The 22,930-nt window shown below is 45.5% G+C and overlaps 1 protein-coding gene across 1 annotated transcript; it reads right to left on the reverse strand.

Moving 5' to 3' along the window:
- Positions 1 to 1,030: 1,030 nt before the first annotated feature.
- On the reverse strand, positions 1,031 to 14,162 carry CARD8 (caspase recruitment domain family member 8). Its single transcript, XM_079315015.1, has 15 exons — positions 14,100 to 14,162; positions 12,185 to 12,216; positions 11,566 to 11,619; positions 10,984 to 11,034; positions 9,225 to 9,272; positions 9,088 to 9,131; positions 8,925 to 8,974; positions 8,083 to 8,303; positions 6,099 to 6,349; positions 5,023 to 5,157; positions 4,629 to 4,767; positions 3,908 to 3,961; positions 3,736 to 3,819; positions 2,938 to 3,201; positions 1,031 to 1,983 (listed from the first exon to the last, which is right to left on the reverse strand). The coding sequence occupies exons 1-15, from the start codon at positions 14,126 to 14,128 to the stop codon at positions 1,964 to 1,966; spliced, it is 1,476 nt and encodes a 491-aa protein (XP_079171141.1). The 5' UTR covers positions 14,129 to 14,162; the 3' UTR covers positions 1,031 to 1,963.
- Between the last annotated feature and the right edge of the window lie 8,768 nt (positions 14,163 to 22,930).

Raw genomic sequence — 22,930 nt, forward strand, 5'->3', positions numbered from 1 at the left:
TTTATTATTCATTGATTTGAGATTCCATTCTATTCCCTGATTCAGGATAATATTCAGTTCTATTCCATGACTGATTTATGGCAATATTCCATTCTATTCCCTGATTTATGACATTCTTTGATTTGAGATTCCATTCTATTCCCTGATTCATTCAGGATGATATTCAATTCTATTCCATGACTGATTCATGACAATATTCCATTCTATTCCCTGATTTATGGTGATATTCAGTTCTATTTCATGATTTATTAATGATGATATTCCTTCATTTATTATGAGATTCCATTCAATTCCCTGATTCAGGATGATATTCCATTCTATTCCCTGATTTATGATGATATTCAGTTCTATTTCATTATTTATTAACGATGATATTCCTTCATTTATGATGAGATTCCATTCTATTCCCTGATTTATGATATTCCTTGATTTGAGATTCCATTCTCTTTCACCATTTATTTATGAGGATATTTTTTAATTTATGATATTCCATTCTATTCCCTGATTTATTTATGATATTCCTTCATTTATCATGATATTCCATTCTATTCCCTGATTTATTTATGATAATATTCCTTGATCTATTTATGATTATATTCCCTGATTTATTTATGATGATATTCCACTCAAGTCCATGATTTATTTATGATATACCCTATTTATTCTATTTATTGCTTAATAAAATCAATGTTTCTTCAAAGTCACAGTGGAGTTTTTTTTGTCACTTGGGATCCAACACAAATCCTTTGGAATAATTTGGGTGTTGCTGGAAGGCACCTCCCTGTGATTGGTGTGGTTTAAAATCCAACTTTTCCTCTTGGAAAAAACTGGGATAGGGCAGCTGGCCCTGCCCCTTGCAGGGGTTGGAATGGGGTGGGATATTTTGGGATTTCCATCCCAAAAAACCCTTTGGATGCTTTTGGTGGCACCTCCAGCTTTTCCAGACGCTGAGGAACAACTTCCATCCTCCTCTTGCCATGAATTCAACAATTTCCCAACACTTCATCCAACTAAAAAACCAAAATTCAGATGGAAATAATGGAAAATTTTCCTTTTTAATCCTTATTTTTCCAAAAGTATGTTTTCCTTTCCCAAACATACACAGAGGAAGTTGATCCCAATATCCCACGGCCTTAAAAACAAGACAATCCTGGATCTGGTTATTCCTCTCTTCTGCAAATTCCATTTTTCCCCAAATTTTTTCCAATCCTGCAGCACAGGGATTTCAGCTCCTCACATTTTAAGCATCTAAATTCTATTCAAGATTGAATAAAACAAGTAAAAAAACCAAAGAAGTATAAAAAGTTTCTCGTATGAAAAAATTAAAAAAAAGAATTATACAACGTAAAAAAATGGAGACAAACTATACAAAAAAGAGTGGAGAAGAAATTCCATGGGGAAATTCCAAGCTGCCTGCAGTTCACAGGGGTGTTCCCAATTTTTGGGAATTTCAGGAAGCAGAACCACATCTTAACAAGGACTGGATGTTGAGGATCTATACAATAATTCCATATATACAGTGATTTTTGCAAAGGGATTTGGTACAAGTTCAGGATTATTCCTCCCTGATCCATGAGAAATCCAATGTACCTCATGCTTCTGGCAGTTCAGTGCTTTTTGGAAGGGGATGAAAGTTTCCAGGGGAATTCTTCACCCTCTTGTTTTTTTCCCTGATGGAAATAAAAATCTTTTTCTTTTTGAGATGAAAAAGACCAAGTGGTTTCTTCCAGTGTTTGTGGCTTTCCCTGGGGGTGAAGTGCAGAATTCCAGGATCCACCTCTCCTGGAAATCTTGGAAGTGGTTTCTATCCACACAAAATTCCATTTTTGTTTCTCTGGAGTATCCTGCCTGATTTTCCTGCTGAGTGGGGATGCCATGAACATTCCTGAATCCCAGCAGGATCCCAGGGGAGCAGAATGGTTGGGAATCTCCCACCTCCTCCTCCTCCTCCTCCTTCCTTGGCTCAGCTCTGAGCTGAGAAACCTGAGGGAAGAGAAAAACACACCTGGATTATGGGATCTCTGCAAGTTCCTGCAAAACTCAAACTGGGAGAATTGAAATTTAAAGATATTTAAGTTGAAAAATAAATATATTCAACCCTCCCACCCAACCCAGGCAGCACAAGGCTGTGGCACAGCCAGTGAGGGAGAGCTCTCCACCTTTTCCAGTCAGGTTGTTTCCAAGGAAAATTAATCATGGAATGAGGTTGGAAAAGGTCTCTAAAATCACCAGTCCAATTCTTCCAAGACCACCCTGTCCCATGCCCCCACACATCTGAGAAATCCCTCCAGGGTGGTGACATGGCCAGGACACGAAGGAATTTCCCCAATATCCAATCCAAACCTCCCCTGAGGCCACTTCCTTTTGTCCTAAGTTAAGGAATTAAGAAAGAACAAAGTTTTGCTGTTGAAAAAAAAAATTCCATTTAATTTTTGAGGACAATTCCCCTTGGCTGGCTGAATTCATAAAATTATGGAATGGTCTGGGTTGGAAAGGATCTTAAAGGTCAATTAATTCCAAACCCTGCCATGGGCAGGGATAATTCCCAGCTCCTTGAATAATTTGGATTTGCAGAAGGTGAACTGAAGATAAGAACTCCACAGAAAGGAGGAGGAGCTCCCTTGGGAAATCCATCCATCAGGGAAGGTGTTAATTAACCATTAATTAAAGAAATAAAGATTCAAACAGCTCTCTGAAATCCCAAGAACTGGTTTGGACACCCAGGTCATGCTGGGAGTGCTCTCCACACTCAGAGCAAAAAATATTCTTCATTTTGTATCAATCCCTGAAGGGAAGGATAAAAACACCACAAAGTTGAAAGTCACTGCTGAAACTGGGAGACAATTTTGACCTCCCTGACCATGCACTGGGGATTTGGTGAATTCCCTGCTGGAATCCCCAAAATCCAGGGATGGATGCAGCAGGAGGAGCTGATACCTTGCAGTGCCTGCAGGATCTCGTAGGTGGCTTTTTCCCCAAGGCTCCTCTGCAGAGCCTCTGCAGTTCCATTGCCCTGCTCCCTGTCTCTCCACTTCCTCAGCACCTGGAATTTCTGCATGTTCACCTCCTCCTCCATGGCCCTGATGTCCTCAATGTCCTTCATCTCCAGCTGCAGACACTCGATGGCAATTTCCCTCCAGTGCCTGTCCTGCAGCTTGGCAATGGCCAGCAGCTGCTGGTCTGTCAAGCACCTTGCTCCACCTGAAAAACATTGCATTTGGTCCCAAATCCACCCTGAGCCTGTCCTGGCACAGCTTCAGGCCCTTCCCTCTCCTCCTGTCCCTGGGATAAGATCCCAAATCCCCCCTGGCTGTCCCTTCCTGTCAGGGAGTTGTGCAGAGCCACAAGGGTCCCCCTGATCCCTCTTTTCTCCAGGCTCAGCCCCTTCCCAGCTCCTCAGGAATTCTCCAAACCCTTCCCAGCTCCCTCAGGAATTCTCCAAACCCTTCCCAGCTCCCTCAGCTGCCCCTTTCCCAACCCCATTCCCTTCCCTGGACACTCTCCAGCCCCTCCCTGTCCTTGTGAGGAACCCAAAAGTTCCCCAGGGCTGGAGCAGCCTCAGCAGTGCCAGCACAGGGGACAATCCCTGCTGGGACCCCCTTGGCCACCCCAGAACTGCCATCCAGCTCCTTTTCCCACCTTCCCCAAGCCTGGACCATTCCACAGGGGAAAAGCTTTGAAGAAGTGACTCAGTTTCAATCCCAGCACACAAAACCAGCCCCAGCCAGGTCCCACCTGCAGTGTTGCCAGTTTTTTGCTTTTTGAAGTGGAGCTCCTCTTCCTCCAGGATGCTGAGGGTTGGCTTCCTCTTCTTCACACCTGGGAAGGGATCAGAGGTGCTGTCACTGCTGTCCCCAGAGGGGCACAGGGAACAGGGGCCCCACCCCAATGAGCTGCAGTCACTCACTGGCTGTGCTCCTCCTCTGCTCGTTCATGTTCTGCCCACAATGGATCCAATCCCCTGGGAAAGGGCACAGGAGAAAATGTCAGGGAGCAATTCCCAGCTCCAGGAATTCCCAGGCACAAAGCAAAGCTGTTGGCTGGATTCCAACCCCTCAGGTTTGACAAAATGAGATTTTCCCCCTTTTATTCAATGTGCTGCAGCAGGCCCAAACAGGCAAGAGACTGCAAGTTATAATGCAACAATAAAAGAATTTAATATTACATTATACAATTCTTTGGATAATTTATTGAATAATATATTATAACAGGAAATAATATGCAGAAGGGTTGGAACTGAATGTTTCTTTAAGTTCCAAATGAAAAGCATTCCATGACAGAGGGATGGAGCAGCTCTGCTGGGAAGGATCAGGCTGGGAGAGCTGGGATTGTTCAGCCTGGACTGGAGAAGCTTTGGGGTGACCTCACTGGGACATTCCAGGGCCTGAAGGAGCTGCAGGAAAGAGGGAGAGAGACAAGGGATGGAGGGACAGCACACAGGGAATGAATTCCCACTGCCAGAGGGCAGGGCTGGATTTTGGGAAGGAATTCCTGGCTGGGATGGAATTCCCAGAGCAGTGTCCATGGACAGGAGCAGCCTGGGACAGTGGGAGGTGACCCTGGGGGTGGAACTGGATGGATTTAAGGCTCTCCCATCCCAGGCCATTCCCACATCCCCAAGGACTCACTCTCTCTGAGTTTGGCTTTCCAGACTGTCTCATCTGAGTCCTGCTCCACCAGGGACAAGGTGAAGTCATCAGGCTTCTCCAAATACACCTCAAAGTAGCTCTTCAGCTTCAGGAGTGACCCATCAACAAATTCAATCTCCTACACAACAGAAATACAGAATAAAAGTAAATATTTATACAAAATAAAACTAAATATTTACCTAAAATAAACAAAACAAAAGGCAATTGGCTGTTGGGAGAGATCCAACCCAAACTCCAATTTGTCCAGAGTTTTGCTGTTGACTTCAGCATCAGGATTTCATCCCAAAATTTCTGGGCTCTGAGAGGCAAATGGTTCCTTTTTGTGCCCTGTTTGCAGGGAAGCTGCAGTGCAGGGGTTGTGTGAAGGACTCACCACAGGAGTTATTTCAGCTTCTGGCTCACAGATCAGTCTGTACTTCTTTCCCTCCTGCAGTAATTTTTGGCATACAGCAGGCTTTTCAATTTTAACAAATTTCCTTTTTGAGTGTTTCACAGCCTTTGAGATATCCTAAAATTTTAAAATACCATTTCAAGCTTAGTATTTCAATATTACTCAGTGAAATCAACATTTAGAACCTGTGTTCAGGTGGCTCTCTGGGCTGTTCTCTGGGCCCAGCTCTACAGAACAGCCATGAGCTGCTCCACAAACTTCCCAAAAAGCTGTGGAATAACCACCACCCTCCAAAAGCATCACTAAACCTCTCCAGCTGTTCTGCCACGGGGCTGAAATGAGAGAAAAGAGTTTGCAACCTAAATAAAAGGAAGATTTTTGTCCCTGTGTGCTTTCCAAACCCCCAAATTTTCACTGGAGACTCCACCACTGCCCTATTCCAATGCTGGACCACCCTTTTCCTGAAGGAATTTTCCCTAAAACCCAATCTAAACTTCCTCTGGCACAACTTGAGGCTGTTTCCTCCTTTTACTTGGTAAAAGTGATTTGGATAAAGAATGGAAATGGAAAAGCTTAGAGAGAGACAAGGGAGGTTAGAGAGTTTACAAGGGATGGAGTGACAGAAAAGAGGAATGGCTTCAAATTCCAAGACTGTAGGTTTAGATGGATATTAGGATGGAATTGTTCCTTGGGAGGGTGGGCAGGTCCTGGCACAGCTGTGGCTGCCCCTGGATCCCTGGCAGTGCCCAAGGCCAGGCTGGACATTGAGATTGGAGCAGCCTGGGACAGTGGGAGGTGTCCCTGCCCTGGCAGTGCTGAAATCCCAAAATCCCAGGGTTGGAAGAATTGTCCAAGATCATCGAGTCCAACCCATTCCCCAACACCTCAATTAACCCCTGGCACACCCACTTTGTTTTTAAACACACCCAGCTGACTCCACCACCTCCCTGGGCAGCCAATTCCAGCAGTTTATCACTGAAATGAGATGGGATTGTATCTCCCTCCCCACCCAAACCACAGCAGCATTCCTCATCCCCCCTCCCACAGCCAGGACCCACCTTGATGAAGGAATCATTGTTGGTGGCCAGGTAGACCCAGAAGGAGAGCGAGGGGTGCTCATCAATGGCTTTGTAGAGGATGACAGCCCCGTGGTACTGCAGGGGCTGCTGGCTCTGGATCAGGGGGCCCACGGGGGACAGGGAGGTGACCACCCACTTGACGTGGGAGGCCGAGAACTCGGCCGAGGCCTCGATGGCGGCGCCGCCGTCCTTGACGTGCAGCAGCTTGAAGGCCACGCCAGCCCCGTGATCTGGGGGGACAAAGCAGGGCTCAGAATGTCCCCAGCTGTCCCTGGGTGTGGGGCTGATGTGGCCAGAAATGTGGATTCTGATCCCATCTGTTACAGTGGGGCAGTGCCCCTGATCTCCTGGCACATATTCTCTGCTAATGGGCATCTTTAAACCAGCTGGGCAATCATCTTTATCTTCCCACAGCCCATCCTCCCTCCAAGAGATATCTCCTGTTAATGGGCCATTGTTTAAAACTGGATGTGGCACTGAATCTTATCCCTGTGGGAGATATCTCCTGTTAATGGGCCATTGTTTAAAACTGGGTGTGGCAGTGAATCTTATCCCTGTGGGAGATATCACCTGTTAATGGGCCATTGTTATAAACTGGGTGTGGCAGTGAATCTTATCCCTGTGGGAGATATCTCCTGTTAATGGGCCATTGTTTAAACCAGCTGGGCAATCATCTTTATCTTCCCACAGCCCATCCTCCCTCCAGGAGATATCTCCTGTTCATGGCCAGTGAGTCCCAGTGCATGGCTGATAAAATTCCATCATCCCACTGGGAGATGCTCCAGCCAGGGCAGGAGCCAAGCCTTTCCTACCCAGAGAAAAACTGAGATTTTGGACACCAAGGCACCTTCTTCCCACTGGATTCCAGAGGAAAACCAGACCCTTCCACATCATCCCTGGAGCTTCAGAGGAAACTGCACCTTCTCCAGGAGCACTGCTCCAGCTGAGCCACATCTGCCCCTGCAGGAGGATGCAGCACCATGGAATGGGACTGTGCCACCACCCTGACTGACTGACTGTGCCAGCTTGGATTCTGACTCTGGCAGGGTTGGGATTGTTCTTTGTAATACTGCATTTCTATTTTAATTTACTAGTAAAGAATTGTTATTCCTAATTCCCATATCTTTACCTAAAACCCCCTTAATTTTAAAATTATAATAATTTGGAGGTAGGGGGTTTACATTTTCCATTTCAAAGAAAAGCTCTTGCCTTTTTTGGCAGACACCTGTCCTTCACACCAGGACACCCTGACACTCCCCTGATTTACCAAAATATGAGTATTGGTCTAATATCAATACTCAACTGTGACAGAGAAAAACTCTCAAATTTAAAGTTAGAAAGTATCTGCTTATTTCAGCATGGGGTAACCCTCTAATACCCACTGTAAAGATTACTCAAAGTTTACCCAAAGCAATTCCACAGCCTATTTATTTACAAAGGGTTTAAATATTTACATATTCCTAACACTAACACCTCCCATTCCCTACTCTCATGGTAATTAGCTTGAAAGGCTATTAAGCATGTGGTTTGCTCCCTGAATTGGGTCAGTGATCCTCTTTATGGGGAAGAGTTGTAAAAAGAAGAAGTAAGGTGAGTCTTCCTCATTCTGAACTTTCAACCCCTCCCACAGATGACATTAATGAGCTCTGAGAGAACTCCAATTTCATCTCTCGTTTTGTGACTTTTGAATAGGTTTTGTCCCCAGATGTAAAAGATTTGCAACCATCTGTGTTCCTTTAGATCTATTTATCAGTTTCTCCCTTCCTCATTACAAACCCAGCTAAACAAACATAAAAATGACAACCAATTAGTTATTTAAATCCTGGATAACCATCCCCAATCCAGCTTTTTTTTTAACTAACTCTCCATTATTTCCAGCAAAGCCTATCTCTCTGCTATAATTAATTCCAACACACCTACCTATAGCTAAAATCTGAATTTTTCCATCATGGGGGTCACTTACCCTGCAGGCAGAGGCAGTGGGGGAACTGCAGGGAGCGGAGCACAGCAGGCACCGAGCAGCACACGTCGAACAGGGGGCCCCCCACAATCCAGGGCTTCTCCACCAGCTGGGCATATTTGCTCCAGGATAACAGGGAATAGGTGATCCTGGCAGCACCTGTCACCTCAAAAATCAGCCCAGTGATGCTGCACTGGTAGGAGCCCTCTGCATCCAGCTGCACCCTGCAAAGAGACAGCCAAAAGTAGTGGGGTAACAGAGTGACCCCCTCCTGCTTTATCTCCACAGCACAGCAGCCACAATGGGCTCCAGGCTGCTCTGGAGCTGGCACTGGGCTGTTAAAGGCTGGTGAGAGCCCACCCAGCCTATGCAAAACAGCTGGAAATGAGCATTTTGCATAAAACTTCCTGTGGCAGGAGCTGCTCTCACATGAAGGGCTCGGAGTCAAAGCCAACATTTCCCATGGATAACATCCACACCCAGCATGGACACCCCACAGGGACCACCCCAGGGCACACAGAGGGAGATCAGTGCTGCATCCCAGGAAAAATGCAGGGCAGGATGCCTCATGTGCATCCAGGCTGAAGTAAGCACATAACAATGGGGCTGCTGTTAATTGCTGCAGCAAGACAAGGCAGCATCCTGAAAAACCCTCCCAGGAGTTGCCCTGGACCAGGATCTGGAGGCAGCACAGGCTCCAAACTGTGATTTTTAAGGATTTGGGTGTAGCTTCCAGTATAAATCCAAATGCAGCAAATGAGCTGTTTGCTCACTTCAACCAAAGACTGAAGCACCTTGATGAGAAAAATGTAAACTCAAACCCATTATAATAAAAAAATTCATACATAAACTTTCCTCCAGCAAATCTCCTGGGGGTCACTTGCTCCTTCTGCTCCTGCAAAAAGATTTTTTAAAAAAATTCATTAAAAAGTGAAGAGAGAGTAGAATTACAGCTTGCAAATGATCTCAGGCAAAATAAGTGGGTGGGGTTTTTTCTCACAAACCTACATTTCCATTCCTGCAGTGCTCACAGGGTGGCAAGAAGCTCTCTCCTAGTAGGAAAAGAGGAAGATGAGCTCATGAAAAGCCAAGTAATTAAACAGGCAGGAATAAAAAAAAAAACCACTCAGGAGATCTGTTCTTACCTGACTCATTGCAGTAAGGTGGGGATTCCTTCTCCTCCTGTTCTTCATCTAGGAAAAAGGAGTTTGGAGTAAATATCTCAATGTTCAGAAGGTTTCTGCTCCCACAGTCATCCAGGACAAATCCACAATTTCATTTGCTTAAATTCATCAAATCCTAAGGAGAACATTCCTGAGAGTCCTTGCAGGCTTTGCACAGCCTGGGGGTGAAGCTGAACATCAGGATGTGAATTTGCCAAAAACTCCTAAACTGCTCAAACCCCTGGGCATTTTCACAGGGGTTAAAAAAAGATTTATCCTGAGATGAACCTCATGGTGCCAAGCACAAAGTTCAGGCCCTGGCATGGAAACTGGGAAGAGCTTTCCCAAGGAGCAACCACCACATGGTCTGCAATGTGTTTGTCCCTAAAATGATTTGGAAGTGCCTGGATCCTCCTGGCTGGATCCAACAGGATGGAATTCCAGCAGAGCTGACACTTCAGGCCAAAAGCTGTGTGTCCTGAGAGCTGCATTTGGGAGCAGGGGAGTGGCAGAGCTGCTTCCCACCCCACCTCCCTCCCAGGAAAAAGGGATCCTGGAGGCTGTCCTGGACCCTGGAGGCTGTCCCAGAGTTATCCTGGACCCTGGAGGCTGTCCCAGAGTTATCCTGGATCCTGGAGGCTGTCCCAGAGTTATCCTGGAGGCTGTCCCAGAGTTATCCTGGATCCTGGAAGCTGTCCCAGAGTTATCCTGGAGGCTGTCCCAGAGTTATCCTGGATCCTGGAAGCTGTCCCAGAGTTATCCTGGATCCTGGAAGCTGTCCCAGAGTTATCCTGGAGGCTGTCCCAGAGTTATCCTGGACCCTGGAGGCTGTCCCAGAGTTATCCTGGATCCTGGAGGCTGCCCCAGAGTTATCCTGGAGGCTGTCCCAGAGTTATCCTGGATCCTGGAGGCTGTCCTGGATCCTGGAAGCTGTCCCAGAGTTATCCTGGATCCTGGAGGCTGCCCCAGAGCTACCCTGGAACTCCAACCCCCAGGCTGGGAGAGCCAGGGAAGGCTGTGCTCAGCTTGGCAAACATCAGCCAGGCTGGCTGTGAGCCCAAGCCCTGCTGTCCCAGCCCCTGAGCTGCAGCAGGAACACTCCCTGCACGTGCAGGGAGTGGCCTCCACCCCCCATTTCCTAGGGATGCTCTGCAGCAGCTCCTTTTCCCAAAGGAGAAAATCCTTCCTGCCATCCCACATCACCCCCAGGCACTGTTTATCCCAGCTGGCTTCCTCCTGCAGAGCAAGGGTTAACAGGGACAGTAAACCCACACTCCCCCACCCCACTCCTCTGCATCTGCAGAGAAAAAAAACCACTTGGAATTGTTTAATTAGCAGTGTTACATAAAACCAGAATAAACTGCTGGCAGCAAAACCCATGGAAGCACAAAGCCACCGACAGCAAACACTTCCTTTCATTCTTTTCCTATCCATCCTGTTTGGCCAGTTCTGCTGCCAATTTTGAGGAAATTTATGGCCTCTTGGTGTTTGGAAAACTGCTGTGGTGTAAAAATATCCCTGGGTATTGTGCCTAGGGTGTTGTGTCTGTGAGGTGAAAGCAGCATGAGCTGCTGCCCTTTGACCTTTGATTGGAAATCACTGGCTCCCAAAATTTTTATTGGGAAAGCAATGAGAGCTAGCATTCCCTAAAATTGAGAGGTTATATCCAGGAGGAGCAGCTGGTTTAAACTGAATATCAGTTTTCAAAAAGGTATTACAGGTAAATAAATGTTCTGCTCACCTGACTCCTCTTCTGAGCTGCTGCTGGAGCTGTCTTCAGAACTGGCTTCTCCTTAAAAATAGGCATAATATATATATATGTGGAATATATATGTATATATATGTGGAATGTGAGTGCAGAGATCCAGCCAGAGGTTTGGATCCAGCAGCAGATTAGATGGTGGAACAACAACAACAACAACAACAACAACAAAAAAAAAAAAAAAAAAAAAAAAAAAAAAAAAAAAAAAAAATCAGGGAAAAGCATCAGAGCATCAAATCCCAGCACCAGGGGAGACCCAGGCCCTCCTGAAGGGCGTTCAGAATATTTAATTCTTATGTTTTACACAGCCTGGATAATTTTGGAGCTTCACCCATGGTACATGCAGTTAAATTTTGGTTTTCCATGGCAGGTGGGAGCTGTGCGTCCCACCAGAGCTGACTTGTGTGGATGCACCAAATGTGTCTCCAACCAATTCCTGTCACAACCATCATTACAAACCAGCACTGCAAAGGCTGGGATGTGCTCTGGGGGGACATGTGGGGTGCAGGAGCAGTGCCAGCATCCCAGGAGTGAGGGAATCCCTCAGCCATGTGTGCTCACCCTCGGGCTGCTCCTCGGCTGACCCCGGTCCCTCCAAGCCGTTGGGTGTCACCTCTGCACCAGAAAAACAGGGAAAAAAGTTGGAGAAGGGTTTGCCAATTTTGTAATCAGAGAAAGGGTATAAATAACTAAAGAACAAAGATTTTAAAAAACAGCATAAACCAAAAAACAATCCATAAATGAAGTGTTTACACCGAGGCTTTTAAAGCCAGTTACAGAATTCCCATTCCCAAGGACAGGCATTTTCTAAAATCCCTGTACCTTTCCAACTGGTTTTAAAGCCAGTTTTAGAATTCCAATTCCCATTCCCAAGGATGACCATTCCCAGGATCCCTGAACCTTTTCAATCAGTGTAGAATTCCCATTCCCAAGGATGGGAATTTCCCAAAATCCCTGTATTTTTCCAACTGGTTTTTAAAGCCAGTTACAGAATTCCCGTTCCCAAGGATAAGCATTTCCCAAAATCCCTGTACCTTTCCAACGGGTTTTAAAGCCAGTTTTACCATTCTCATTCTCAAGGATTGGCATTTCCCAAAATCCCTGAACCTTTTAAACTGGGTTTTAAAGCCAGTTTTATTGTTCCCATTCCCAAGGAAGAGCATTGCCAGAACCCCTGTACCTTTTTCATCCGAGGAGAGGGACTCAGCCCCACTGGAAGACAAAAGCAGACACAGGTGAGAGCTCTGCCACCCTTTCCTTCCTGCCCAGGGGCAGCATTCCCACTCCTGCCATTGCTCCCAGGCTTGGCAGCTGGCTTGGGATGGGGGATAAATATTAAATATTAAATATCTCCTGCAGCATCACCCCTGCCCTGGTCTCTCCTGAGACTTTGGGGACAGCTGGCTCTGCTGGACACAATTCCCACTGGCACAAGCTCCTGGTTCCAGCCTCTTTTGTCCTTTTGGGAAGAATCCAACCAATCTCCAGGATGGAAACTCAGATAAACTCTGAACTGCAGCAAACCCATTTGTGGCAAATTCACACCAACCTCCAGCCTCCCTCCACTCCTGGAAAGGAGAATCCTGCTGTGTTTATCACTCATGGATAAAAATCCTGTTTGGAAACATTTTCCACAACATCTGTCAGGCAGATCCAGCAAAGAGAAGCTGCCCTGGGTGCAGTCACCATAAACCAACAGGTGACATCCAGCTCTCCTGCACTGTGGTGGCACCAGGAAATATTCCAGAACCTCCACCCTGCCAAGGGGCAGCTGGAAGAGCAAGCAGGGAAAAGCATCCAGCCCTTTTATTTTTTTTTTTTTTTGAGGTGGTGATGGTCACAGAGCAATCCCAGAGATGCTGGGGATGGTGAAGCTGAGCTCTGGGAGTTGCTCAGCTCAAGGGGTTGATTTTGGCCATCCTGGGTGTCCCTGGAATGAGTGGACACCCAGAGCCCCAGGGCCACACTGAGCCACAAAACTGAAAAAGAAATAAATAGATGGGAATGGCAGAAAAATCAATAATAGGATTCCTGAGACAGTCAAGAAAGGCATGCCAAGTGGATGATCCTGAAAAAGCACAGCAAAGGGGCTGCAAAAGTTTCTGGGTCAAGGGCAAGAAGAAGTGGGAAAGCTTTTCCTCCACAAGAAATTACACAACAGTTTGCTCTTCCAAACTGTATCTTTGAAAAACACACACAAAAAAAAAAACCAAAACAAAAAAAAAAAAAAAGCCACCAACAAAATTTATTTATCTGGAGGATTTGGATGAAGGCTGGATGCTCTCCAGGGCTGGCAGCCAAGCTCAGAGTTCTTCATGCAACCCTTCAACCTTTCCACCAAGTGCTGGCTTGCAAATTTTGGGATGGCTTCCCTCGAACCCCTCCAGCTGCATTTCCCTCCTCCCGCGCTGGTAAACAGCGCAGAAACGGGAGGAGAAGGAAATAAAGAAACAAAAAACGCAGCCACAGAAGCGAGCATTGTGCAGTTAATAACTGTAACCATTAATTGCACCAAAAGGGGGGGAAGGCGGGCGGGGAAAGCGAGATAAGGAGGAGGGAGATAAACACGAGCTGAGCTCGGGGTTTGGGGGTTCGGGGGGTACCGGGGGGGCTCGGGGGGTACCGGGGGGTGCGGATGGAGCCGAGCAGCAGCAGCAGCGCTTTGTCTGCAGAGCTGCAGGTGCACGGCAGGGCTGGGGTACCCCAAATGGGCGGGATGGGGGGTTTAGGGATGGGAGGGACCCTCCGGGCTCGGTGCACAGGAAAAGGGGGGGGGATGGAGGGGGGATGGAGGAGAGGGAGGATGCGGGGATGCAGGTGGGGTGGGGGATGGGAGGATGCGAGGGGCGGGGCTGGGGGACATCGGGAGGGGATGGGGGTGCAGGGGGACACCGGGAGGGGCTGGGGGACACCGGGAGGGGCTGGGGGACACCGGGAGGGTGCAGGGGGACAGCGGGAGGGTGCAGGGGGACAGCGAGGGGGGACAACAGCGGGGAGGGGGGCCCGGGGAGGCGGCGCAGCCCCGGGGCGCGGCCGGGAGGCTGCGGGGGGATGGCGGGGGACAAGGGGACAGCAGAGACCCCAGCCCCGCTCACCTGTCGGGCTCCTGGGCCGGGCCGGACATCGCCGCGCTCCGTGCGGCGGCACCGAGCGGGAACGGCGCGGGAGCGCGGGGGCCACGCCCCCCGGACACGCCCCTGACACACCCACTGACACGCCCCCTAGGACACGCCCCTGACACACCCACTGACACGCCCCCTAGGACACGCCCCTGACACACCCACTGACACGCCCCCTAGGGCACGCCCATCGAGCTCCCCATCGCCCCCTTCGTTGCCATCCCCGCTCCGAGCGCTGCTGCTGTGCGTGCATCGCACCCGCCCGCCCTGTACCTGCACGGATATTATATATACATGCATATTTTTGATATCTATATATCTATATCTTTAGATCTATATTGCTATCTCTATAGATCTATTGATATCTATATATAGTTACAGATATATAGATATATATATATATATAGTTATAGATATATGGATATAGATATATAGATGTCTATATATATATATAGTTATATCTATATATGTATAGTTACAGATATATAGACATCTATAGATATATAGATATAGATATAGATATAGATATAGATATAGATATAGATATAGATATAGATATAGATATAATACGGATATGATATGATATAATATAATATAATATAATATAATATAATATAATATAATATAATATAATATAATATAATATAATATAATATAATATAATATAATATAATATAATATAATATAATATAATATAATATAATATAATATAATATAATATAATATAGGGACGCTATAATTCATAAATAGAATGAATTTATTATTTTTATCCAGATATTTAGATTACAAGATAATGAGGATAATAATTTAAAATGTATTTTATAAAGAATTAAATTTACGACATAATTAGTAACTTAATATTTTTAATAATTTAGTGAAATAATTTAAATAAAATAAATAATCATGACGTAATAAAATAATGAATATAATATTTAAAAATTTGTAATAAAGAATAAAGTAATTATGATATAATTTTAATAACTTAAGGTTTAAATAATTTAATGAAATAATTGGAATAACATAAATAATGAAATAATAGCATAATAAAATAGCAAAATAATAAAATAATAAAATCATAAAATAATAAAATAATAAAATAATATTACCCAGAGATAATATTGATATTCTGGGCGTATTAGGTTTTATCTATCCAAATATTTGTATTATATACATGTGTTAAATCATTCTAAAATCCCAGAATGGTTTGGGTGGGAAGGGACCTTAAAGTTCTTCTCATTCCACCTCCCCCTCTGCCATGGGCAGGGACGATTTCCATGGAATTTCTGCTCCAAGCTCTGTCCAACCTGGCCTTGGGCACGTCAGGATCTGCCTCCTGCTGGCAGAGAAAAAAAAAGAAAAAGTTAAACTAAAAGAAAGAAAAAACCAGCCCGAACCTGCAGCACATTCAGACATTAAAAAAAAAAAAAAATTAAAAAAGGGTGGTTTAAGGACATCTCTTATTGCAAAAGCTGATCCAGCCCCAATCCCCCCCTCCCCCTGTGCCCACCCCAAGCAGCAGAAATAAAAATAATCTCTAGAAACAAATTTAAATACTTGAGCCAACACAGGCTCGGAATGCTGCTCCAGGCACCTTTCAAATGCTCCTGGAAATATTCTGGATTGGGAACCCCTCAAATCTTCCCCCTGCCCCAAATGCCCCAGGACACCCCAGAGTTCTGGAAAATCCATATTCCCAGGAAACTCCGTGCTGAAAGGAACGAGCTGGGGGGTGTAAAACTGATGGAAATCCCACAAAATTAATCAGCTTTTAATGGGAGACTCTGAAAAAGTGACTTCAGGGCTCATTTTGGGCAGAGAGGGAAGTGCCAGGGAAGGAAATCCCCTGTAAACAACTCGCCCAGACACCTGGCAACAAATCCAGCCTGGAACAAGCTGAAGGGAGAGGGAAAAGTTCATGGCACAGTGACAGTTGGGAGGGTAAATAATCACCCACAGGGGAGAGAAAATGAGGAAAGGAAAACAAAATCAGCAGAGAAAGGACAAGGGAAGGTGTGGGGAGTGCAGAGGGGTTTTGTCTTTCCCAGCTCCATCCCTGGGGTGCTGCTCAGAGCTCCCCAAGTGTGGCTGAGCCATCATTTCCCAGCTTTTCCAGATGTCCCCAGGATGATAAATAAATCAACAGGAACTGTCCCAGCACTGGCACAGCCCCAGCTCCTTGTTCATGGATTCAGCTCAACCCAAACATTTCCAATTTTGGGTTTTCCTCTGAGGGTCTGATTCACCCCCAGAAAACTGGCCCAGTTCACATCAAACCCCCTCCCCAGTTTAACTGGAGTCTGGTGGTGCTGAGGGAGGTTGGGGTTCAGTTTCTCAGAGCATAAATTAGATTTTTTTTTTTCAAGGACAGGGACAGATTTAAGGCACAGCTTTGCTGGCACTTTATAAACCAGGATTTTCTGGGGAAAAGGAAAATGGAGCTGCAGGTCCTTGCAGGTGAAGGGGAATTCCAGCCCTGGGGACACGGGACAGGGCTGGCATGCAGAGCCTGAGGTGCCTCAGGGTATTTTTTTTAGGTATTTGCCACCTAAAACTCAGGCTCTGGAGGCACCCAGAGCAGTGCCAGCCTCCCACAACCCCTCTAATTTTGGAGGTTCATCCTCTGAGCCCCACAGTCATCCCACTCTTAAAAATGGGGATAAATCTTAAAAATCCAGAGCCTGGAACAAATACTTGGAGAACAGCAGGAATGTGTAAGGAGGTGAGAGGAGACATCTCTTCTTTCTTCCCTGGCAGATTGCATCTGGGTTTTCTGGAGGTTTTTCAGCACTGAAGTTCATTACACTTTTTCTTCTCCTTTTTCTTTTCCTCCTTCTTCTCTCTTTCTTCCTCTTCTTCTTCCTTCTCTTCTTCCTCTTTTCCTTCATCTCCTCATTTTCTTTGAATCTTTTTTTTCTCCTTCCTCTTTCCTCCTCTATCTCCTTCTTCTGTTGGAATTCTCCAAACCCTTTCCCATCTCCTCAGGAATTCTCCAAACCCTTTCCCAGTTTCTCAGGAACTCTCCAAACCCTTTTCCAGTTTTTCAGGAATTCTCCAAACTCTTTCCCAGCTCCTCAGGAATTCTCCAAACCTTTTCCCAGCTCCTCAGGAATTCTCCAAACTCTTTCCCAGCTCCTCAGGAATTCTCCAAACCTTTTCCCAGTTTCTCAGGAATTCTCCAAACTCTTTCCCAGCTCCATCAGGAATTTTCCAAACCTTTTCCCAGTTTCTCAGGAATTCTCCAAACCCTTTCCCAGCTCCTCAGGAATTCTCCAAACTCTTTCCCAGCTCCATCAGGAATTCTCCAAACCTTTTCCAAGGTCTCTCAGCTGTTCCAGTCCCTTTCCCAGCCCCATTCCCTTCCCTGGAAAGTCCTTGTGAGGATCCCAAAACTGGCTGGAGCAATCCCTGCCCTGAGGCATTTTTGGGATACCCAGGATGGATTTGGGATAACGGGGTTAAACATCAGGGATGTTTTCCTGGGTGCTCCTGGATTCCCAGCTGTCCCAGTTACACCAGTACCCAGTGATCCACCTCACCAGTATCCACAGGGATTTATTCCAGAGCTGCCTGCAGATGGCAACAGCTGCCCAGCCCCGGCCCCTTCTGGCTCCTGGGGTGGAGTTAGAGAGAATTTTATTCATAATAATATTGTGTGGTCGTCAGAAACCGAAATAATAAACAAAAATATCAAATGGAGAATTTTATTCATAATTATATTGTGTCGTTGTCAGAAACCGAAATAATAAACAAAACTATCAAATGAAGAAGAAGGATATAAGGAGTTGTAAATTATAATGAGTTATAAGGATGAAAAATAATAGAATCAGAGAATGGAAAAAAAAAAAAGTGGATTAATGATCTGTTTGATAAGGAGGAGGTGATGCCTGGAAATTTGGAATTTTGGGGGTTTGTAATCTCAGCCTGAATTCCCAGTGGGATCAGGAACTCCCTGTGATCTCCCCAGGCACCCTCAGGGATAAAGCAGCAAGAGGTGCCTGCTGCAAATATAAAAATATAAATAAAAATAATATTAGAGTATAAATGAATTATATATATATATAATATTAACTATATAATAATATATTTTTATACCCTGGCAGAGGTGCTCAGAGAAGCTGTGAATTCTTTTGCTGTTTTTGGTGTTTGGGGTATGGCAGATGAAAAGCAGAGGGGGAAGTGAAAATGAAAGAGAAATGGAGTTGGAGCCTCAGGCAATTGTCAGGCTGCTCAGAAAATATAGATTTTACTCTATATAATTGATATATAACATGCTGAATGTGTATTTTATTCTATATACATCTATACTCTATACAATGCATTATAAACATAAATAAATATATACCATATATATATACTATACTAGTATTTTATATACTAGATAAGTACTATAAATATAAACATAAAATAAATAATACATTTAGTCTATATAATTGATATATAACATGCTGAATGTGTATTTTATTCTATATACATCTATACTCTATACAATACATTATAAACATAAATAAATATATACTATAAAATATATACTATACTAACATTTAAAAATAATATGTAGATACTATGAATATAAATATATATACACTAAAATATATGCTATATTAGTATTTATATATAATATATATACTATAAATATATACACTTTGTATAATTTATAAATATAATGCAAAATATGTATTTTACTATATATACACCTCCACACTCTATATAATACATTGCAAATAGAAATAAATATAAAATAATTCTATAAATATAAATATAAATATAAATATAAATATAAATATAAATATAAATATAAATATAAATATAAATATAAATAATCCTATCCTATATATCAATAATCCTATAAAATATTTCATTTTGGCTGCAAGAACCACAGCTGTGTCACTGCAGCTCCTGCTGCACAGGAATGGGGGGACAGCCTGGCTCTGGTGATTATGGAACGTTTTTTTGTTGGATATTCACTGTTTTTACCCCATTCTGCTCCAGCCTGTGTCATCCTGGAGCTCCAAAATCGACAGGAATTCCAGGAGCCACCAAATATTTTGTTGCAACTCCCTGAGTGGCACAGGGAGGGAGGAAAGGCTGAGAGTCACTGCAGGTTTGTCATGATCTGCTGGTTTTTGGTGTTTGGGTTGATTTGTGTGGGACAGGAGGGGCTGAGGCCATCAGGGCTTCACCAGGAGCAATTACCTGATTGATCTCCATCCCTGATTGATTTCCATCCCTGATTGATCTCCATCCCTGATCTCCATCCCTGATCTCCATCCCTGATTTCCATCCCTGATTTCCATCCCTGATTTCCATCCCTGATTGATCTTCATCCCTGATCTCCATCCCTGATTTCCATCCCTGATTGATCTCCATCCCTGATCTCCATCCCTGATCTCCATCCCTGATTTCCATCCCTGATCTCCATCCCTGATTTCCATCCCTGATTGATCTCCATCCCTGATCTCCATCCCTGATCTCCATCCCTGATCTCCACCCCTGATTTCCATCCCTGATCTCCATCCCTGATTTCCATCCCTGATTGATCTCCATCCCTGATCTCCACCCCTGATCTCCATCCCTGATCTCCATCCCTGTTTTCCACCCCAATTTTCAGATTCAAATGTCACTGAGTGAAGCACAAACTCATCCTGAGCAGGAAGCCGGGGCTGGACACGGCAAATCTGCTCCTGGGGTTTGACAGCAGCCACCCACCTCCTTTTCCAGCAGGGAATAATTTGCCCTTCTGCAGCCATCCCAGCACTTTGTGCTGCCCAAAAAGGACAATCAAAAGCTGGGATGGATCCAGGAGGGGCCATTCCAGAGCTTTTCCCTCTTTTCCACGCCGCCTCCGAGGCTGACACGGTTGTTTAAGGAGAGTAAAAATAGCGGGGTCAAACCTCTCCAGCCCCCTCAGCATCCTCCTCATCCCTCCTTGCCTCTGCATCTTTCCCTGAGGATGTTTCACACGTGGCCCTGTGCTTGCATCATTCCTGGAAAAACAGCTGGAAGGGTTTTCTCCCTTTTTAAAAAAATATTTTCTCCCTTTTCCTCCATTTTTTTCACAGCCTCCTGCATGGATGATGCCCTGCCTCAGTTGGGGTGTTGGATTTTTCCCCCAGGAAAACTCTCTGGTTGCAGCCTGTTGCACAGGGAATCCAGGGAATTCAGGCTCCTGTGGACAAACTGGGGTGGGAATTGTTCCGTTTGGTAAAAATAAAATCTCCTCAGAAAGAAGGGGAGAATGAGAGGAAGATGGGAAAGGCTTTGGTGTTCAATCCCACTCTTCTGACTCCCACAAAAACTGGGATCCCTAAAATTCCTGGGAAATGTGGGACAGCTGGGATGCAGCCAGGGGTCATACCTGAAATTCCTGGTGGGATGGAAAGCAGTTGGGATGCAGCCAGGAAAACTGGGATTACCTGGAATCCCTGGAGGGCAGGAAAATGGGATTACCTGGAATCCCTGGTGGACAGGAAAACTGGGATTTCCTGGAGGACAGGAAGACTGGGATTACCTGGAATCCCTGGAGGACAGGGATTACCTGGAATCCCTGGTGGACAGGAAAATGGGATTACCTGGAATCCCTGGTGGACAGGAAAATGGGATTATCTGGAATTCCTGGAAGACTGGGATTATCTGGAATTCCTGGAGGACAGGAAGACTGGGATTACCTGGAATCCCTGGTGGACAAGAAAACTGGGATTTCCTAGAGGACAGGAAGACTGGGATTATCTGGAATCCCTGGTGGACAGAAAAATGGGATTACCTGGAATTCCTGGAGGACAGGGATTACCTGGAATTCCTGGTGGACAGGAAAATGGGATTACCTGGAATCCCTGGAGGACAGGAGAATGGGGTTATCTGGAATTCCTGGAAGACTGTGATTACCTGGAGGACAGGAAGACTGGGATTACCTGGAATCCCTGGAGGGAGGGCAGGGAAGCAGAGGATGCTCCCGCTGGAATGCTGCCGGGCTGGGTCACACGGATCCTTTCACCTCCCGCTGCCCCGGCGGAGCTCGGGATGCTCCAGGGCAGCCGGGGCGGGATCATCCCGCCGGGAATTGCTGCTCCTGACTCACGCCATTCGTGTGGGAGAGCGGCAGGGATGGGAAAGAATCCGCTGCTATATTTAACCACAAATAATAGGAAGAGGTTGAGCAGTTGGGCTGAGTTGTAAATAACAGCGGGATGAAATCACGGCACGAATCCGCGCCCGGATCGGGGCAGCCTCTGCAGAGCCGGCATGGCTAACGAGGAAAAATGTTGCTCCCTGGAAAACACGAAGAATTCCAAAATCAAAAAGGTTTTGGTTATTCCAGACCGACACAGGGATCCTTCCAAGTGTGACAAATTGTCCCTCAGTGCCTTTTAGGATATCTCAGTGTTTGTGTTTCCAGCTGCTCCCACCCAGCCCTGTGGGGCTGCTCAACTCCCCCCTGGATCCCAGAGGGATTCCATATGGATGAGGTGGGATTGGGGTTCAAATCCCCCCTTGATCCCAAAGGGATTCCATATGGATGATGTGGGATTGGGGTTCAGATCCCCCCTGGATCCCAAAGGGATTCCATATGGATGAGGTGGGATTGGGGTTTCAGTTCCCCCCTGGATCCCAGAGAGATTCCACATGGAAGGTGTGGGATGGAGGCTTCACCCTGGAATCACTTTTAGGTGTTCAGATCATTTGATTCAATAGAAAAACAGCAAATCATCCCTTACAGGAAGAGATGCTCATTATTTGTAACTCTAAAAGCCTCAGCCAAAGTCATTGCATGAGTGGGAGCCTTTCCATGGAGTCAAGGGAATAAAATCCTAATTATGAGGAATTAATGCACAGGGAAAACCAGTCTAAGCCAATCTTTCTAATGCTTCTGTGCAGCAGAAGGAATAAAGAATATTTCAAGTTTCACATGTGAGCTGGAAGCCTGAAAATCCATTGATACCAATATCTGATATTTCTACATTTTATCTGTTGGAGAAAACAAAATTGTGTTAAACAAATAAATAATTCATACATAAAGTACAGAAATAAATACAGAGTGGATAGCAATGAATAAATTTTATTTATTTATTCAATTGGACTAATTTATTACAGAAAACACATTTCATTTCTGGAGGACACCCAAACTTGTTAACAGCCTGGGAAGGAATCAGAGCTCTCCAGGAGGGTTTCAGCCTCTCTTTCTCACTTTCCCTGGGTTTTAAACAGTCCAACAGCAAATATTTGCTGGCAGAGGGGATTTCTGAGCTGTGAGGTAATGGCTGGTGGAGTTTTTTTTTTACATTTGCAGAGTCATCTCCTCGAGTTCTGGGCATTATTGCAGTTACAGATGTGCTGGAGAAAGGGGAGGCCCTGGAGTTCAGAGCTGTCCCTGAGCCCTGCTCTGAGCTGCTGCTGATGGATGGGCTGCCTCAGGAGCTCCTCTGGGACTTTTTACAGGAATATTGTCTATTTTGTCCCATTAAGAATGATTTAAGGATTGTTTTGGCCTTGGAGGAGGATCCCATCAGGCTGTGTTTGATTATCAAGGAATCCTGGGATGGTTTGGGTGGGAAGGGAGCTCAAGGCTCATCCCATCCCACCCTGCCATGGCAGGGACACCTCCCACTACCCCAGGCTGCTCCAGCCTGGCCTGGGACACTTCCAGGGATGTGGCAGCCACAGATTCTCTGTCCAGTCTCCAGTGCAGCAGAGATTTGCTCCATAATTCCTACAAAAGTCTCAATTATCACAAGGTTTGGATCTAGAGATGTGAAAATATTGAAGCTGAGAGTGCTGAACCTGCTCCTATCAACATCCAAAGCTGTGCTTCC

The sequence above is a fragment of the Erithacus rubecula genome (genome assembly GCF_903797595.1).
Source record: "Erithacus rubecula genome assembly, chromosome: 11".
Taxonomy (NCBI): Eukaryota; Metazoa; Chordata; class Aves; order Passeriformes; family Muscicapidae; genus Erithacus; species Erithacus rubecula.